At 41.4% G+C, this 16,013-nt stretch overlaps 1 protein-coding gene across 2 annotated transcripts in view; it reads left to right on the top strand.

The window, feature by feature from the left end:
• Positions 1 to 16,013, top strand: part of piezo1 (piezo type mechanosensitive ion channel component 1 (Er blood group)) — a 157,145-nt gene that overhangs the window by 126,876 nt on the left and 14,256 nt on the right. The window contains exons 30-42 of one of the 2 annotated variants that reach the window (XM_080036320.1): positions 674 to 742; positions 2,171 to 2,271; positions 3,035 to 3,179; positions 4,431 to 4,508; positions 5,644 to 5,816; positions 6,439 to 6,545; positions 7,454 to 7,627; positions 8,005 to 8,263; positions 9,246 to 9,434; positions 10,372 to 10,530; positions 12,421 to 12,670; positions 15,153 to 15,291; positions 15,754 to 15,901. In XM_080036320.1, the coding sequence (XP_079892446.1) occupies positions 674 to 742; positions 2,171 to 2,271; positions 3,035 to 3,179; positions 4,431 to 4,508; positions 5,644 to 5,816; positions 6,439 to 6,545; positions 7,454 to 7,627; positions 8,005 to 8,263; positions 9,246 to 9,434; positions 10,372 to 10,530; positions 12,421 to 12,670; positions 15,153 to 15,291; positions 15,754 to 15,901 (1,991 nt within the window). Of the gene's footprint in view, positions 1 to 673; positions 743 to 2,170; positions 2,272 to 3,034; positions 3,180 to 4,430; positions 4,509 to 5,643; positions 5,817 to 6,438; positions 6,546 to 7,450; positions 7,628 to 8,004; positions 8,264 to 9,245; positions 9,435 to 10,371; positions 10,531 to 12,420; positions 12,671 to 15,152; positions 15,292 to 15,753; positions 15,902 to 16,013 lie in introns of both variants that reach the window. The other variant, XM_080036319.1, reaches the window with a different exon arrangement.

Raw genomic sequence — 16,013 nt, 5'->3', positions numbered from 1 at the left:
ATCCGGGTACTTCTAACCATCCTAAATCTGGCCACAAGAATCGGGACATACTAAATCTTTTTTCTACCATACTAAATAGTAGAAAGTATGCGATTCGGAACACCAGGGGTTGTTTGTGTTCTGCTGTAGAGCACCTTCTGAAAGGAGCACACATCAAGTTGTTCTTCTTGCTAAACGTTTTTAGGCAATATGTCATGACATGCTCTGAGCACATTCACCTTGCCATTAACATGTATTTTATTAACCTTCTGACCTTTACCCACCTTACTTTTAAGTTGTTTAGCTTCACAATACTCTAAGTCAAACTTATCCCAATGTCTTTCCCATTTTTCTATAAACGTATGCTTTATTTTCCCCAAATGTATACATCCAAACCTACAGGTCATTGCAAGGTGAAATTACAATCTAACTTTTCAGTTTGACAAACAACAAACCTTAAAGTAAAATAAGTACATAAAAAGAAGCAGGTATGACAAATGATGCTCATTAATTACATTCTGATATCCATTTCCCAAGAGTAAAACACTACAAAAATAAATAATGTATACATTCATAGATAGATCCATACTTTGTGTTTTTTACACATACATACGTATTCTGTTTAGTATATATAAACCAATGTCTCTCCTGTGCAGCACTTCCCCTGATCCTAGCCTCTCTTGTTTCCTTCCAGACACCCAGAAAGAGAAGAGGAGGTCCAGCAAGAAGAAGTGGCACCGGCGCTGGTTGGACCATGCTACAGGTCAGACAGACAGACAGACAGGACACACTGTGTATGACCCATAGATAGTAGTATATACAATGGATGTTGCATCCAGGCTGACCTCAGTTATTCCAACTGCATCCAATTCTCCTGGCTTATACTTGTCGCCATCTTGTGAGATTTTTACTCCGCCTCACTCCTCTTGCCGAAAAAGTGCATTGATGTGACGTCGGGGGAGAGGGAGATACGCCCATCTAGCTGACGTATACCTCTGAGGCGAAGTCAGGGACAATGTGCGGATAGCTGTCACTCAAGAGATCGCGCCCCTAATTATTCATACATTTTAACCTCCAAAAGAATAAAAAGTAGCCTGCTAGAAGAAAATTCACCCCCCTCAGTGTTGTCATGGAGATATATGGACCTAAACATACAGACTAGAATGGTTTTGTGGACCAGCCCGTTAATAAGACTGTGAAAACGGCCTGTATAACAAATGAGTCAACGAAAAATTGCTCACTTTTGGTACCACCTCGTAGTGGCCACCTGGTGCTACTGCAATGTTTGTCACTTCCTCATTGGATGCTGAAGTGGATTGCTGTGGTTGGGGCTTGGTATGACCATGCTACAGGTCAGACAGACAAATGTCTTTTTATAACATTATGATTTTAGTGAAATGTGTGTCACATCACTTCCCATTTGATCCCCTTGTCTCGTTGGAACCAGAGTCCTACATTAATCATGTGCCTATATCTAGCAAAAGGTTACACTTATTACTTTTGAATACTAAATATTTTTAAAAGCAAATATTCAAATACAAAAATGTGACTGGGCAACTTCCACTTGTAGTTAAGTTTAATATTTGACTAGGAGTATCTAGTATAGTATACGATCAATAGACCATCCCAGCTCAAGGGGCGGCTCCTACTCGTGCATTTCGAATGCCACTGCACGCAATAGAATAGCACTACAAACAATCAGAGCAATGAACAAGGTGACGTATTAAGCCCAGGTCTTTTAGCGAACAGTGGGGTTAACTGTTAAATTAAACTTTTGTCGTGGTCGGTCGGCAAAACAGAACATTCCACTTACTTGCTAATGAAATATTTGAGTGCTGTCTTTCAAATCGTAAAGGGTCGAGGCCAAAGCCGTCTCAAACTCACACAACATATCCACAGCCATCTTTGATGTTTACTATCACGGCTTCGACGGCGCATGCACAGCACTGTCGTCAGTCGTTTACGTGCGCCCCAGAGCACCATACATAGGGCTCTGGCCCGCCCATATCAGATAGAACGATTTGATTGGTAGCTCAGGATTTCTTGACATATTTAATGAGCTTCAATGGAGAGTGTCCAGACCAACAGGCGCAGCACATTTAATTTGCCAGGTTGCCAGGTGTGGATTTCCAGGCTAACTCATTGGTCCTTGTGATGTAACAGATGGTTTGTCATGTGTGTTGTCCTGCAGTGCTCCACTCAGGAGAATACTACCTGTTTGAGTCTGACAGCGAGGACGAAGAGGACATGCAGTCTGAAGAACACAAGCCCCAGAAACAGACTGCCTCTCAGGTCAGACACACAACTCTCTCACTCACTCAATATTCTGACTCCTACAGTGCAGTATATATTATATCCAAGTAACTTCACTTGATATACAGATCAGATGCAGCTAAAGACAAATTAGCATATCGATGCAAAGGTTCAGAATCTAGAATAAACACACTTTGTAGAAGGTTGATGTTTCTGTATTAAAAATCCTTCAAACCCTGACATACAGTATAGTGAATTGTAGTCGGCCTAAACAGATAATAGAAATAATGAATGGCCTAGGTTGCAAAATGCAGATTAGATACATCTGGTTTCTTTTTATTGGTCATCAACCTGGCGTTAACGGGTGTATATTCTAAAAAATGAGACACTCGGTGTACACAGGGGGGGGGGGGGGGGGGGGATGCTGCAGTCTACAATATCTGATTGGAAAGCATTGATTGATATATAGCTCCGGAAAAAATTAAGGGACCAGTCCGGATTTTTCTTAAATCTTTATCTCTAAATAACTTAATGGAAAATGCTCTAAATGACAATATTCTTATTGTGAATTTGGTGGAGGAAATGTTGTCAGTAGTTTATATTATAAAACCAAAATGTTTATTCTACTCAAACATGATATGCCTATAAGTAGTAAAACAAGAGACACTGAACATTTGGAGTGGTCTCTTCATTTTTTCCGGAGCTGTACATATAAACTGCATAGAGTTGCAGTTGTTATATGAAAACCTCTTTGAATAACGAACATTTTCTTTCCATATGTGTACTGTGTTGGTTGATGCAGTTGGCGTACCAGGCGTGGGTGAGCAATGTGAAGACAGCCCTGAGAGACAGACAGAGACAGAGACAGCCCAGGAGGACAGAGGGACAGGGGGAGCAGGGAGCAGGAGCAGCAGTGGACTCAACACAGGAGCATTTCTCCATCATAGGTTCAACAGCCTTACACTCTTTGTTTAAACCCATGCAGGGAGGCTGCAGCACATTGTATGGCCCATGTAAAACCCAAATCCACAATATCTAATCTAACTCTGTCATCTGGGGAGTTAGTTGCATGATAGTAACCACCAGTATGACTGTGTTTGAATGAATGGAACCTGGATCCCCTTAAAGTTGACCAGTTTAACGGCCTCCACACACATCCTGCGTCTACCTCTGGCGCGCCTTCCGTTACTGCTGCCTCTCTCGCTCTTTTTTCCGACGGGCATCGGCAGTGCGTCTAAGGTTGGATGTGTGGCCGCTCTAGGTTGATTACACGGTCGGTGAAAAAAAGTCAGACGCATACGCGCAGTAGACGCGCAGTAGACGCGCAGTAGACGCGCAGTAGAGGTAGGATGTGTGTGTAGGCCGTAAAACGTTGCAGAAGACTCACTTTTTTGCATTGGCCTTTAACATAAGCTAAGACTTTCGACACTCCTCCCTTTTTTCATGTATCTTATATGTTATTTTGTATTGTATCTTGTACAGCACTTTGGTCAACTGATTTTAAATGTGCTATAGAAATCATTTTGACTGACTGACTGACTGAAAAGAGTTCTAGGCATATTTATCAATCCAAATGAAAGATATAGTCATTTGAATGTAATAAAGTTTACAAAGACATTTGGTTTAGATGCGGCGGGGTTATGCTCGGGGTTCTTATGATCATGACAGTTCTCTGCCCAAATGTTTTATAGAAACAATGACTGTTGCCATGGGGATCGTTTGATACGGCCACGCCCACACAGTCCTGTTTGTTTTTAACTAGGCCTACGTTGTATGATATTTTCACTTATATTCAATCAGATTTTTTGTAAAAAGCGTTGTTAAGACACCCACTTTGATATCATTTATTGCGTTAGAGCAGGTTTACAGAGGCTTAAAGACTAAAAGAGAAAAGGTGTGTCTGTTCTTTACACTGTAGTGGTCAGGAGAGCATGTCACCTTTCCTTCAGTATCTCCCAAGATGAGTGGCCTCTTTAAAGCAGATTATCTTTATTCATCTTTTTGAAAAAAAAAGTAAGTAAGGCTTGAAATAGAAGTCATTAGGAATTACTGATAAATCAAACTTTTTTTTTGCACCTATTTTCATTGCAGACATTTTGCAGGTTTTTTATTGATGTTTTTATTATGACGTACTAATATAGGTATGTATACTGTGTGTGTGTGTGTGTGTGTGTGTGTGTGTGTGTGTGTGTGTGTAGGTTGTGGGGACAATGATGTGTTTGAGGACCCTGTCACTCAGGAGGAGGAGGGAGAGGAGCCAGAGGAACAGGTGTCTGGTAGGTTCACAGTCTATACGTTTCTCTGCCTGCCTGTGTGTGTGTGTACTAAATAATACGTTCTGTATATTGGTTGTGCGATCGTGAAAAGAAATAGGTCACAATAGTAATAAGAATATATCTATTTATATAGCACTTTTCAAGGTACTCAAAAACACTTAACAATATAATTAGTACACAAGCAAATTAAAAACAGGTGTAGCAATAAAGCAATGAGCAAAAGCCAAGTATATTCAAAGTAAAAGTAGGTGAAACATTAAAATCAGCATAAAAAAATCAGGTGTCATGTAAATATGCCAAATAAATATGTTATGTTAATATGTGATGTAAATAAGAGTGTAGACAGCTCAGTGGAGTGTAATTCATATAGTAGTCATCATAAAGACAGTACAAAGGGTCGGACCACTGACTTCATATTCTCATGTTACGTCATGTTGGGAACCAGACAGTACACACATATACACACATACACACACCTATTCTACACACTGAACTGATTATTATCGTTCAAAAGGTTCAGGTCAAAATGAAAAGGTGACAGTCAGTATGCAGGGCTCACTGATGCAGACTGTGTAACCCATGTTGGAACCTTATGTATTTTACCTGGATGCCTCCACACAGCCAATCACCAACACTTTTACAGCTTGGCACATCAAGAATGCTGGATGCTTATTGGCTCATTGACGTTGATGAGATTCACCTCTTATGTATGGTAATATGATATCGAACAATAAGAAATGTTTCAGAACTCGATGGTATGGAGGCATTTCAGTTGGTGCCCAAAAAAACATCCAACTTTGATACCTAGCCCTGAGAATATACCCCTAGGCTGGAAGTCATGCATCTTCAATCTTTTGAATGGAAAAAAAAGAAGATTAAGGTTTACTGACCCCGCTAAATACAGTGACCCAGCTTACTTCCTTCCCCCTGTATAACCTGCTGTTCTCCGCCTGTCTCCCTGTGTGTGTGTGTGTGTGTGTGTGTGTGTGTGTGTGTGTGTGTGTGTGTGTGTGTGTGTGCGTGTGCGTCTGTCTGTCTGTCTGTCTGTCTGTGTGTGTGTGTGTGTGTGTGTGTGTGTGTGTGTGTGTGTGTGTGTGTGTTTGTGTGTGTGTTTGTGTGTGCGTGTGTGCTGCAGCTCACGGTGAGATGGTGCAGAGGCTGTTGGACATCCTGCGCTTCCTGTGGGCCGTAGCCCTGGCCATGGTGGACGGTCTGAACCAGTGGCTCAACCTGCTCACCAAACAGTACAGAGAAACCTCCACTGTGCTCTGCAACGAGCGCTACTTCATCATACACAAGATACAGCAGGTGAACACCCCCTCTTCTTTTCCTTTTCTTATCTAATCTCAATACTCTCCGACAGTGTGGGGAGCTGTCTTTTTATGTTTCTTGGACGGGATGTAACTGGTCATTTTGTTGCTCTGTACTTGTGACGTGCAATGACAATAAAGTCTATTCATTCATTCATTCATTCATTCATTCATCTCAGCAAAAACCTTTTTGAACTTAACACTTTGCACTGACAAAGCCACAGCAGACACACACACGTTTGTACGACTATGCTTGTGAGGACACTTATTCCCTAGCCCCATACCTTAACCATCAAAACTAAATGCCTAACCCCAACCCTTACACTAACCCCAACATAAACCTAATTCATACCTGAACCTTAAACCCTGGTGCTAACCCTCAAACAGCCCTTTAAAGGCCTGTCCCAAAGGGAGAACAAAATGTCATTTTTTCAAAAATGACCTCACTCCTAAGGTCTAATACTCAAATTGGTTCTCACAAAAATAGTTGTACAACCACACACACACACACACACACACACACACACACACACACACACACACACACACACACACACACACACACACACACACACACACACACACACACATTCTTATACCTGTCTCCCTCTGCTTGGTAGCATCAAACAGCAGACTCCACAGACGATCAGTTATCCCAAGGCAGTGAGAGTCCCACACTGGAGACATGTGTGGATGAGACGGACGCAGAGAACTCTACCAGATACAGGTTAGTGCTGACAAAGATTCAAGAGATATCGGCACATGTATAAACAGGCAGTTCCACCATACAATGACGTTCTTCTTACTCTGTTCTGCTGCACACTTTGAATACTAAAATGAACATTTAAGATATTACAATATAGAAAATATATAAGTACATGATGTGCTAAACATGGCAGTAGAAAAACAAAGTTAGTGGGGCGCCCTTAGCTCAGTTGGTAGGGCGTCCCCCCCATGGGCCTCGGCCAGCAGCGGACCCGGGTTCGATTCCAGCCCGCGGTCGTTCTCTGCATGTCACTCCCCTCTCTGCCCCATTTCAACTCTGTCTCTACACTGTCAATAAAGCATAAAAATGCCAAAAAATATCTTTTAAAAAAAATGAAAAAAAGTTAGTAACAGAATGAGTAGGATATGTCATTTCTATTTATAGATATGAATGGGAATAAATAAATAACAGTATGAATATGAATAGAACAGGATGGATATGAATATAACATTCTGAGTATGAGTATAAATATGACTATAACATTCTGAGTATGCACTAGGGCTGTACAGACGTTGATCACCATTAGTTACATTGTGTTAATCTGGTGCACCCTGACAAGCCGCCAGCAGCTTCCTGCCTACCTGCGCCGTCATGGAGACCAACGACAACATAACAATGCGCTTCTGAATGGAAAGATAATGGTTTGATGGCCCTGGTTTGAATATTAATAAAACATAAAACAACATGAGTTTTAGAAAAAGCCAAGTGTGAACACAGGGGGATTTCACTGAAGAGGGTAAAAGAGGTTAAAGTGTGGCATGAGTAAAACATCAAGCTCTCTGGACTGTGTGTTAGTGTGCTACGGATTCTTCTACGGTTTTCATCTTCACTTTCTCACATTCTTTTTTCCTTGTTCTCCCTGTCAGCAGCCTGGGTGTTGATAGAGAGGGCGTGCCGGGCCAGTCTACCCCCAGGCCAGGGCTCACCAGTACGGGGGACCTGTTGAGTGCACAGCCTCTGTCCAGTAGCATGGAGCTCCTACCACTGTCAACCAAACAACTCCACAGAACCTCCAGAACAGCCAGCGAGCTGCTGGGAGAAAGGTAGCTAATACTGTGCTCACTCATGACCCCAACAAGGCCAGCAATAATCGGTAACACTTATCAATAAGGGGACAACTTAATGCCTATTACGCATTAACTAACTGTTAGTGCTTACATATTAATGGTTAATTAATGTTTGGTTAAGCATTAACTTTGCCTTATTAACTAATGCTTAGTTAAGCACTAACTAAGCATAACAGTTAGTTAATGCTTATTAAGCATTAACTAAGCATTTATTAATGGTCAGTTAATGGTGAGTATGCATTTACTACGCATTAACTAACAGTTAATTAATGTACCCTCACTGTAAAGTGTTACCCAATAATCCACTGTGATACATAACCACTTATCTTCTCTATCATATCTTTGGACATTAGGCAGTTCTACATTGAGGAGCTTGAGCAGAGCAAAGAGTTCTACAACAACCAGAGCCGCCTGTTGCAGCTGCTGTTTGCCCTGTACAACCTGTTGGCGGCTAACTCCGAGCTAGTGTGCTATCTCATCATAGTGTTAAACAATGTGGTCAGCGCCTCCGTCATATCACTGGCACTGCCCATACTGGTGTTCTTATGGGCCATGTTGGCTGTTCCAAGACCCACCAAGAAGTTCTGGATGACGGCTATAGTGTACACAGAGGTATGAGACACTAAGACACACACACACACACACACACACACACACACACACACACACACACACACACACACACACACACACACACACACACACACACACACACATGTGTTCATATTTTGAAATGAGTTAACAAAAATCAAGATGGTTTTAATAAGAAGGAGCACAAACATAATGAAGTCATGAAAAAATAATGATTTCAGCACTTCAACAAAACACATGTGTACTGGTGTGACTGGTCAGTCTCATGGCCTGTCACTTTAACTGCAGACTTAAGAAGATATGATCATCATTAATAACTCAAATATCATGATGATTGAAATACCTTAGCTGATGCATTCATTAATGTATTTGTTCCTGCATTACTGAGATACCATTAATCCTAGTGTGTTACTGATAGTTCATCAAGTACTACATGGAGGAATTCATGCATTTTCATTCATTCATTCATGGTGAATAATGTAGCCTTCATTTAAAGGGTTACCCAGATTTCAGATGACAACATTATTTTAAGGAGATGGTCAGCCCAAGTTTTCACAACAATCAACACACTGTATCACAAATAGGAACACATGTATTGAATACAGATTACACTGTAGCTAACCATTGTATACAGGCATGAGGAAAGGCAAACGTATACAGCTCCGGAAAAAAATTGAGGGAGCTGTCTGGATTTTTCTTAAATCTTTATCTCTACATTACTTATTGAACAATGCTCTTAATAACAATATTTTTATTGTGAATTTGGTAGAAATATTGTCAGTAGTTTATATTATTAAACCAAAATGTTCATTCTTCTCAAACATATGCCTATAAACAGTCAAACGAGACACTGAACATTTGGAGTGGTCTCTTAATTTTTTTCCGGAGCTGAATATGTCATTTCAATGATTGCATGAAGCTCACATCCAGTTTGTTCCTGACTGGTGTGATGTGTGCTGTTCTGTGCTCTCTGACTGCTGCTCCATGCTGTGCTTGTGTGCAGGTGATGGTGCTGGTCAAATACCTCTTCCAGTTTGGCTTCTTCCCCTGGAACAGTGTGTACGAGTTGACCCTGAACGAGGACAAGCCCTTCTTCCCCCCTCGCATCCTGGGCCTGGAGAAGACAGACAACTACATCAGATATGACCTGCTCCAGCTGCTGGCTCTCTTCTTCCACAGGTCCCTGCTCATGGTCAGTTAGGACTCATTTACAGTAAAATGAGAAAATGACATTAAAGCCCCAGACCCAGACTCCAAGCATTTTTTGCCTCCCATTCACAAACTCACTCGCATACTCTGGCAAGGTGTGCTGGCCAGTCATTTTGTTCGGTATCTTGCCCATGGACAGCCCCATTGTTAAAGTGATGGTTTACTTTTCAAAGACAGTAAGCAAGGACACGTTAAAGTTGTGAAACGACAACTGGCATAACTGGGCACCGTCCACTTTTTAAAACTATATGTATTATACAGTATCTGTACCTCCTTGCACATTTTACAGTGTCCTCTGACTGGCCAACCAGGGTGACAGAAAAGCCCTGATGGTAGCAGGTACTATAGTCCATTCCCTGATATCAGATAGAAGTAATAAAATCATGCTTTTTACTTGATTTTTTATGTTTTATATTTGAACAGCTGTTGTTTGTTTTTCCAAAATTGCCAAATCCCAAGTTGCATAAGTACTTCAGACAGACAACTAGACCATTATTTCTTTTTTATGTTTTAAGGTCTTTTAACCTTTGTATTGATAGTTGAAGATCAGAAAGATAGTGGGACTGGGTAGAGAGAGGGGGATGACGTGCAGTTAGGGGCCAAGGGTCAGATTCAAACCCGGGTCCGCCTCGAAGGACTGAGCCAATATGGCACTCTACCCACTATGCAAAGGAGGGCCCCAACTAGACCATTCTAATGTACCCCCTGTTCAAATGCATGCAATGTACTGTATGTAATCTTATAGCATCGCATACTGTTCATGAACATGTCAATGCTGCCGGATTTGCCCTTAAGTAATGCTCAAGGGAAATTCAACATTAGCATTCCACTTTAGCCAGCATCACCTCACGCTAACACGTATGTTTGTGTGTGTGCGTGTGTGTGTGTGCGTGTGCGTGTGTGTGTGTGTGTATGTGCAGCGTTATGGCCTGTGGGACCATGAGGGCCCACTAGAGGAGCAGAGCCCCTCTCCAGAGAGTTGTACGGATGAAGGGAAAACTAGAGAAGGAGAGGAAGATGGACAGAGGAAGGAGGAGGAAGGCAGAGTCAGCACAACATCCACGGAGCAACTTGAAAAGGTTTGAACCAATCCATGCTATTGGTTAGTTATACTATCTACTCTGTTAGCACTTTGAAAGAATGTGTTCTTGACCATTGCCAAAGAGGTGACACTGACAGCACTTTGAAAGGTCACCTGCTATGCTAAATGCACTTTTTCATGGGTTTTTTCAATATGGTTCCCCGGTGTGACTAGAGTGGCAGAAAAAATATGTCTGAAAAGAGGAGATTCAGCAAGGGCACTTTGGTTTGTTTTGGACACTGCACCGTGGAAACAGTTTCCTAGTAGAAACTGGGGCCTGTTTCAGGTAGCTGGTTTTGAGGCAACCCAGAGTTTGTTCGCTCTGAGTTGGTGGAAACTCTGGGTTTTCCGTTTCAGGTAGCAGGTTCAGTGCAACCGAGAGTCAGTTACTGCGGCAACATACGCCGTGGGTCTAACCTGCTGGGTAGGTGGTTAGACCTACCCGAGTTTGTTTTCACTTTACGCTGCAGCTCCGACTGAAGAAAGAGTGTCACTGTCACACGCGTCCCTGTACAGTTTGAAGCAAAATCACTCTATAGAAATCTCCATCGGGATGTTTTTATCATTTCCTGATGATTTTACGTTTGACCGATCATTTATCTGATCAGTAGCCTTGTTCTCAGCCCTCGGTCCGTTCATATAGGCGGCCACCTTACACATCGTGACATGCTCTACATTCAGATTAATAAACCTATTTGTATTGTATGTTTTTTAACGTCTGTGTCACTGAACAGATTTATGTCAGGTGGATTAACGTAACGCTGCGGCTGCACGCGATCGTTACAGTTCACTTCTGCGATCCTAAAGTCACAGACGAGCCTCGTTAAATAGCCTAATATGAATATAAAAATGATATAATAATGTAAACTGTGATCACTTGAGGAAAATGGATCTGGTAATAAATCAATCAGGCTCTTCAATGGAAACTGTCACCTAATGTGTCTTGACGTTAATGTCTTTCACTCCCCATTTAAAAGAAGCGACAGTCTGTTCTGTTTGCTGCACAGTAGGCTATTAGACTATAGCTTGCCAACATATTATACAGCAAATATAAAACACTGTCAGCAGCAATGCTGTGCCGCGCCAGCTTTATTACTTTACAGCTGATATGCGTAACTTTTTAAAATAGACTATGGCTTCTCATACGGAAGCGAAATTATTCTCTTGACAAAAAATGTTTGCTGTTTTTTTTTCTGAATTGCCGAGGAGATTAGATCAGAGTTATGAGACAATATCCCGTTAATTCTTCTCCATAGGCTACCATAAGCTCATTCGTTAATATTTCTAACTCTAGTGGGAGGAGCGGAGATTTATTTTTTTCTTTTTTGAGAAGTGGAGAAGTGGGAGGATCAATCATTTGTTTCTTCTGTTTCCATGGTGAATCATGTTATCAGCGATCCATTGACGATGGCTTTTATGCACACGCTCCACCCAGAGTGAACACGCTCAGAGTTGATTAACCCAACGCTGATCCACTGTTCTGAAACCGAAAACCCAGAGTTGCTTATCAACCCTGCGCTCTGAGTTTACCAACTCAGAGCGCAGGGTTAAACCCAGAGTATGTAAAACCAGCTACCTGAAACAGGCCCCTGGTGATGTGTCCAATTGAAGAAAAAAAAAAAACTCATCATCTGCTCCTGGCTCTAGACAGGCTCTAAAAAGGAGTGTTTCAGACAGAGGCTGAAAAGAGCAGAGATTAACCAATGGCAGTGTGAGAAATATAACGTTTTTCTTTTGGACACTAAGACAATGGAAAACGTTTCTAATAGGGTTATCTCTAATGACCCAAATTACAATTTTGAACCTGACAATGAGCATCACATGTGAAGCTTTGAAAGATATATCACACTGCTCTCCTGGTTCTTATGTGGACTGTTTGTCACTGTAGGATGATGTAGACTATGTTGAACCGAGCACCAGTACTGCTGATGCTACTCCACCAACCGAAGCAGAACCCACTGGCTCTAGAGATGGACAGAACACTCCACCAGGGCTGAAGGAGGAGTGTAGTAACCCTCCCCTCGGGCCGACGGAGGACAGGAAGGAAGGAGACAGTGAGCAGGTGATAGAAGACGTACCAAAGAAGAAAAGCAGCAGCCTCCGCTTCCGCAAGAAACCCAAACAGCAGCCTGTCACAGGTTAGTGTGTGTGGACTGTGATGGTAGAGGTGTGACTCCTAACATTAGAGCCTTGTTTCCACTGAGCGGTGCGGTTCGGGTTGGGTACAGCTCAAACCAAAATGTTCATTCTACTCAAACATATGCCTATAAACAGACAAACGAGATACACTGAACATTTGGAGTGGTGTCTTTAATATTTTCCGTAGCTGTATTTGCGTTTACACTGGAAAAGGTTTTGGAAAAAGTACTAAATTAAGCGAACCGTTCCGCACCTTTTTTTTTTATCATCCTTACGTTCAGTTACCCAGCCGTCCCAAAAGGGTTGTGTTTCACATCGTTGTGTGTAGTCACCTCGACAACGGGAAGAGTCTTGTCACCCAGACTGTATGTAAAGGCTTTCACTGTTCAACGGCTCTGAATATAGACTGTACACTCTGTATACTCTGACCGTCCAGCATTAACCCAGCCTACTAAGTACGGGTACTGTCGGCAGTGGAAACACAAGACAGATCTAGCGCTAACGTTACCGTACCAAACTGTGCTGCTGAGTGGAAACCAGACATAATATAAAGATACATCAAGATAGATGACAACGATCAACAGCTGAGAGGGAGAGAAGTGTGCAGAGTGTGCGAGAGGCTGTGGAAATTTGGTGTGTGTGTGTGTGTGTGTGTGTGTGTGTGTGTGTGTGTGTGTGTGTGTGAGTTAGAGTTGGGTGGTATACCTTTAAACCTTCCCACAAATTCTCCCCTGGTCCCGGTATTACTGTCGAGTAAAACCTATTTCTACTTCAACTGTAGCTTATTGGCCTAACGCTACATTTTACAAGATTACATTGAACTATTCACCATGAAGTTACCTTCACCAAATACTCATTTTTACTGAACAGCGCTTGAACACATCACAATGTAACTCAATGCAACCTATGTTCCAAACTAAGGCAACCAACCAAACCGCTGCATGTCATTTAATTGTAAAGTATTTTAAGCTGCATTCTTGTACTTAAGATACGATACACAATGCAGATGGTTTAAACCTTTATTTACTGTAGTTCTCAGAGGTAGTGGGCAAAACCTCATTTTTAATGTAGCAGATTGTTTTCATGACGTTAATTAAAGGAATATTACCATATTACCGCCCAACCCGTGGTTGTGTTTGCTCACTTTAGCCTCTGAATAGGACTTTATGGATACTGTCATTGTTGGCTTCAGGAATCATAATGCATACTCTTTTTTTTTTCTTCATTTTTTTTCATATATGCTGATCGCAAAAAAGTATATAAAAAGTATGTAGAAAGGCCTCGGCTCTGTTCGAAAAGCCATACTAACGTCCTACTCATGCAAATTTTGACGTCAATTTGAGTATGTTGTGGTTGTGTTTGCGGGTTTGTGTACTTACTTCCGTGAAGTTTTTGTGTATGGATCGATAGATTACTTTTCCATTGTTGTCATGGTTGGCTTCAGGAATCTTCACAACCCAATGTATTTCCTCTCCAAAATAACAATCTTATATATTTGGGAGCTTGACATTAAATGTGTGTATCTTGGTCTTGTCTAGAGCCAGAGACACTTGACATAGCATGTGTAACAAGGAGAAGAAGTATGTTTGAGGAAAGATTTCAACTAGCACTGGGATATTTGATCTGATGAAATATCTTATCCTTGTGATTTAAAAAATAAAATGAAGGAAATTCACACATGAACTATTTACGGTTATTTATTGAATATTTCCAACTGAAATCAAAGCATCGCTTGAAATGAAAGTGTCACATTTCAGTTTTGAAGTAAAGATTAAGTTCTCTAATAACTATAATAATAAATGATTTAAAATATTGATTTTTGAAAAGGAGAAAATGACTTGAATCTCTAGTCAACGAATATTTTAAACATAAATATCATATAAAAGAAATTGTCAATAAATGTAAGAGTTTAAAAAGAGGGGCTTGGACAGGGCCCAAATCATAATAATCCACATGTGAATGTTTAAGTCGATGACAGGGTCTGAATGTCGGTTTCCATTTATTTTCGATGAATTGCCCAGCCCTAATTTAAACTATTTCTGTGTTCCAATTTGCATACTCTTTCTTTTTTCTTTTCTACATACTACATCCGACGATAAAAATAATCTAGTTAGGATGCAGTAGGCATACTATTGGGACATACTTTTAGTTCTTTATTTCATCATAACATTGCGCCTTGATCTTGCCTTTTGCTTTTATATCACACGTCGCATTCCTGTTTGTTTTCATATGGAGGCTCCGTTGATGTGACGTCACTTAAGGTTCACACTGGATTATGGATCAGAATCGCCCAAATAGGATGCTTGGCCGAATGTATAGTAGACATCCGGGTCTTTTTAACCATCCTAAATCTGGCCACAAGAATTGGGACATACTAAATATTTTTTCTGCCATACTAAATAGTAGAAAGTATGCGATTCGGAACGCAGGGTTTATTTACTGACTTTGTTTCTCTTGTTCCCTTGGTTTTGATTGGTCCAGTGGAGGCCAGCGCTGAGTCAACAGAGCCATGTGAAGAGGCCGTGAAGAAGAAGAAGAAGAAGAAAGGCCGGAGGAGAGAGGCAGCCAGTCAGAGGCTGATGGCTGTGGGGAACAAGCTGAAACAGGTGGCCATCTCTAGGTGAGTACAGGGCACACACCACTATGATGGCACCATGTGTGGAACCACAGTCAAACCACTAAGAACAAGTAGGAATATACTATATACAGTATATTGCACACATTGAAAATAATGTTCTTCGTATTACATTTCAATGTATTTACTTTTCTATACTGTTTGCACTATTTTGAATTATTGTAAATGTGAATTATCTATCTTATCTTATATATTTTTTAAACCTTTTGTACTATTTGCACCATGGGTCAGAGAGAAACGTATTTTTCCGATTCCTCTGTATATCCGGCACGCATTGCAGAAATTGACAATAAAGTTGACTTGACAAAAGCATGTGTGTGTGTGTGTGTGTGTGTGTGTGTGTGTGTGTGTGTGTGTGTGTGTGTGTGTGTGTGTGTGTGTGTGTGTGTGTGTGTGTGTGTGTGTGTGTGTGTGTGTTTGTGTGCGTGTACGTGTGTGTGTGTGCAGTGTCCAGAGTGTGTACCGTCCGGCCCAGGGCTTCTTCAGAGGGACCCTCCATGCTGAGTGTCGGGCTGCCACAGACGTCTACGCTCTCATGTTCCTGACTGACGTCATCGACTTCATCATCATCGTCTTTGGCTTCTGGGCCTTTGGGGTGAGACATGGTGGGAAGGACGCATGCTTGGACGGAAGTGGCTATTTCTTTATTCTTATTTTATTTTTATTTTTTTATTTTTTACAAATACCAACAATTTAAATAAGTTAAA

This window comes from Ammodytes marinus, assembly GCF_949987685.1.
Source record: "Ammodytes marinus genome assembly, chromosome: 11".
NCBI lineage: Eukaryota > Metazoa > Chordata > Actinopteri > Uranoscopiformes > Ammodytidae > Ammodytes > Ammodytes marinus.
Note: the sequence above shows the minus strand (reverse complement) of the source record. Positions and strands in the feature narration are given on the sequence as shown.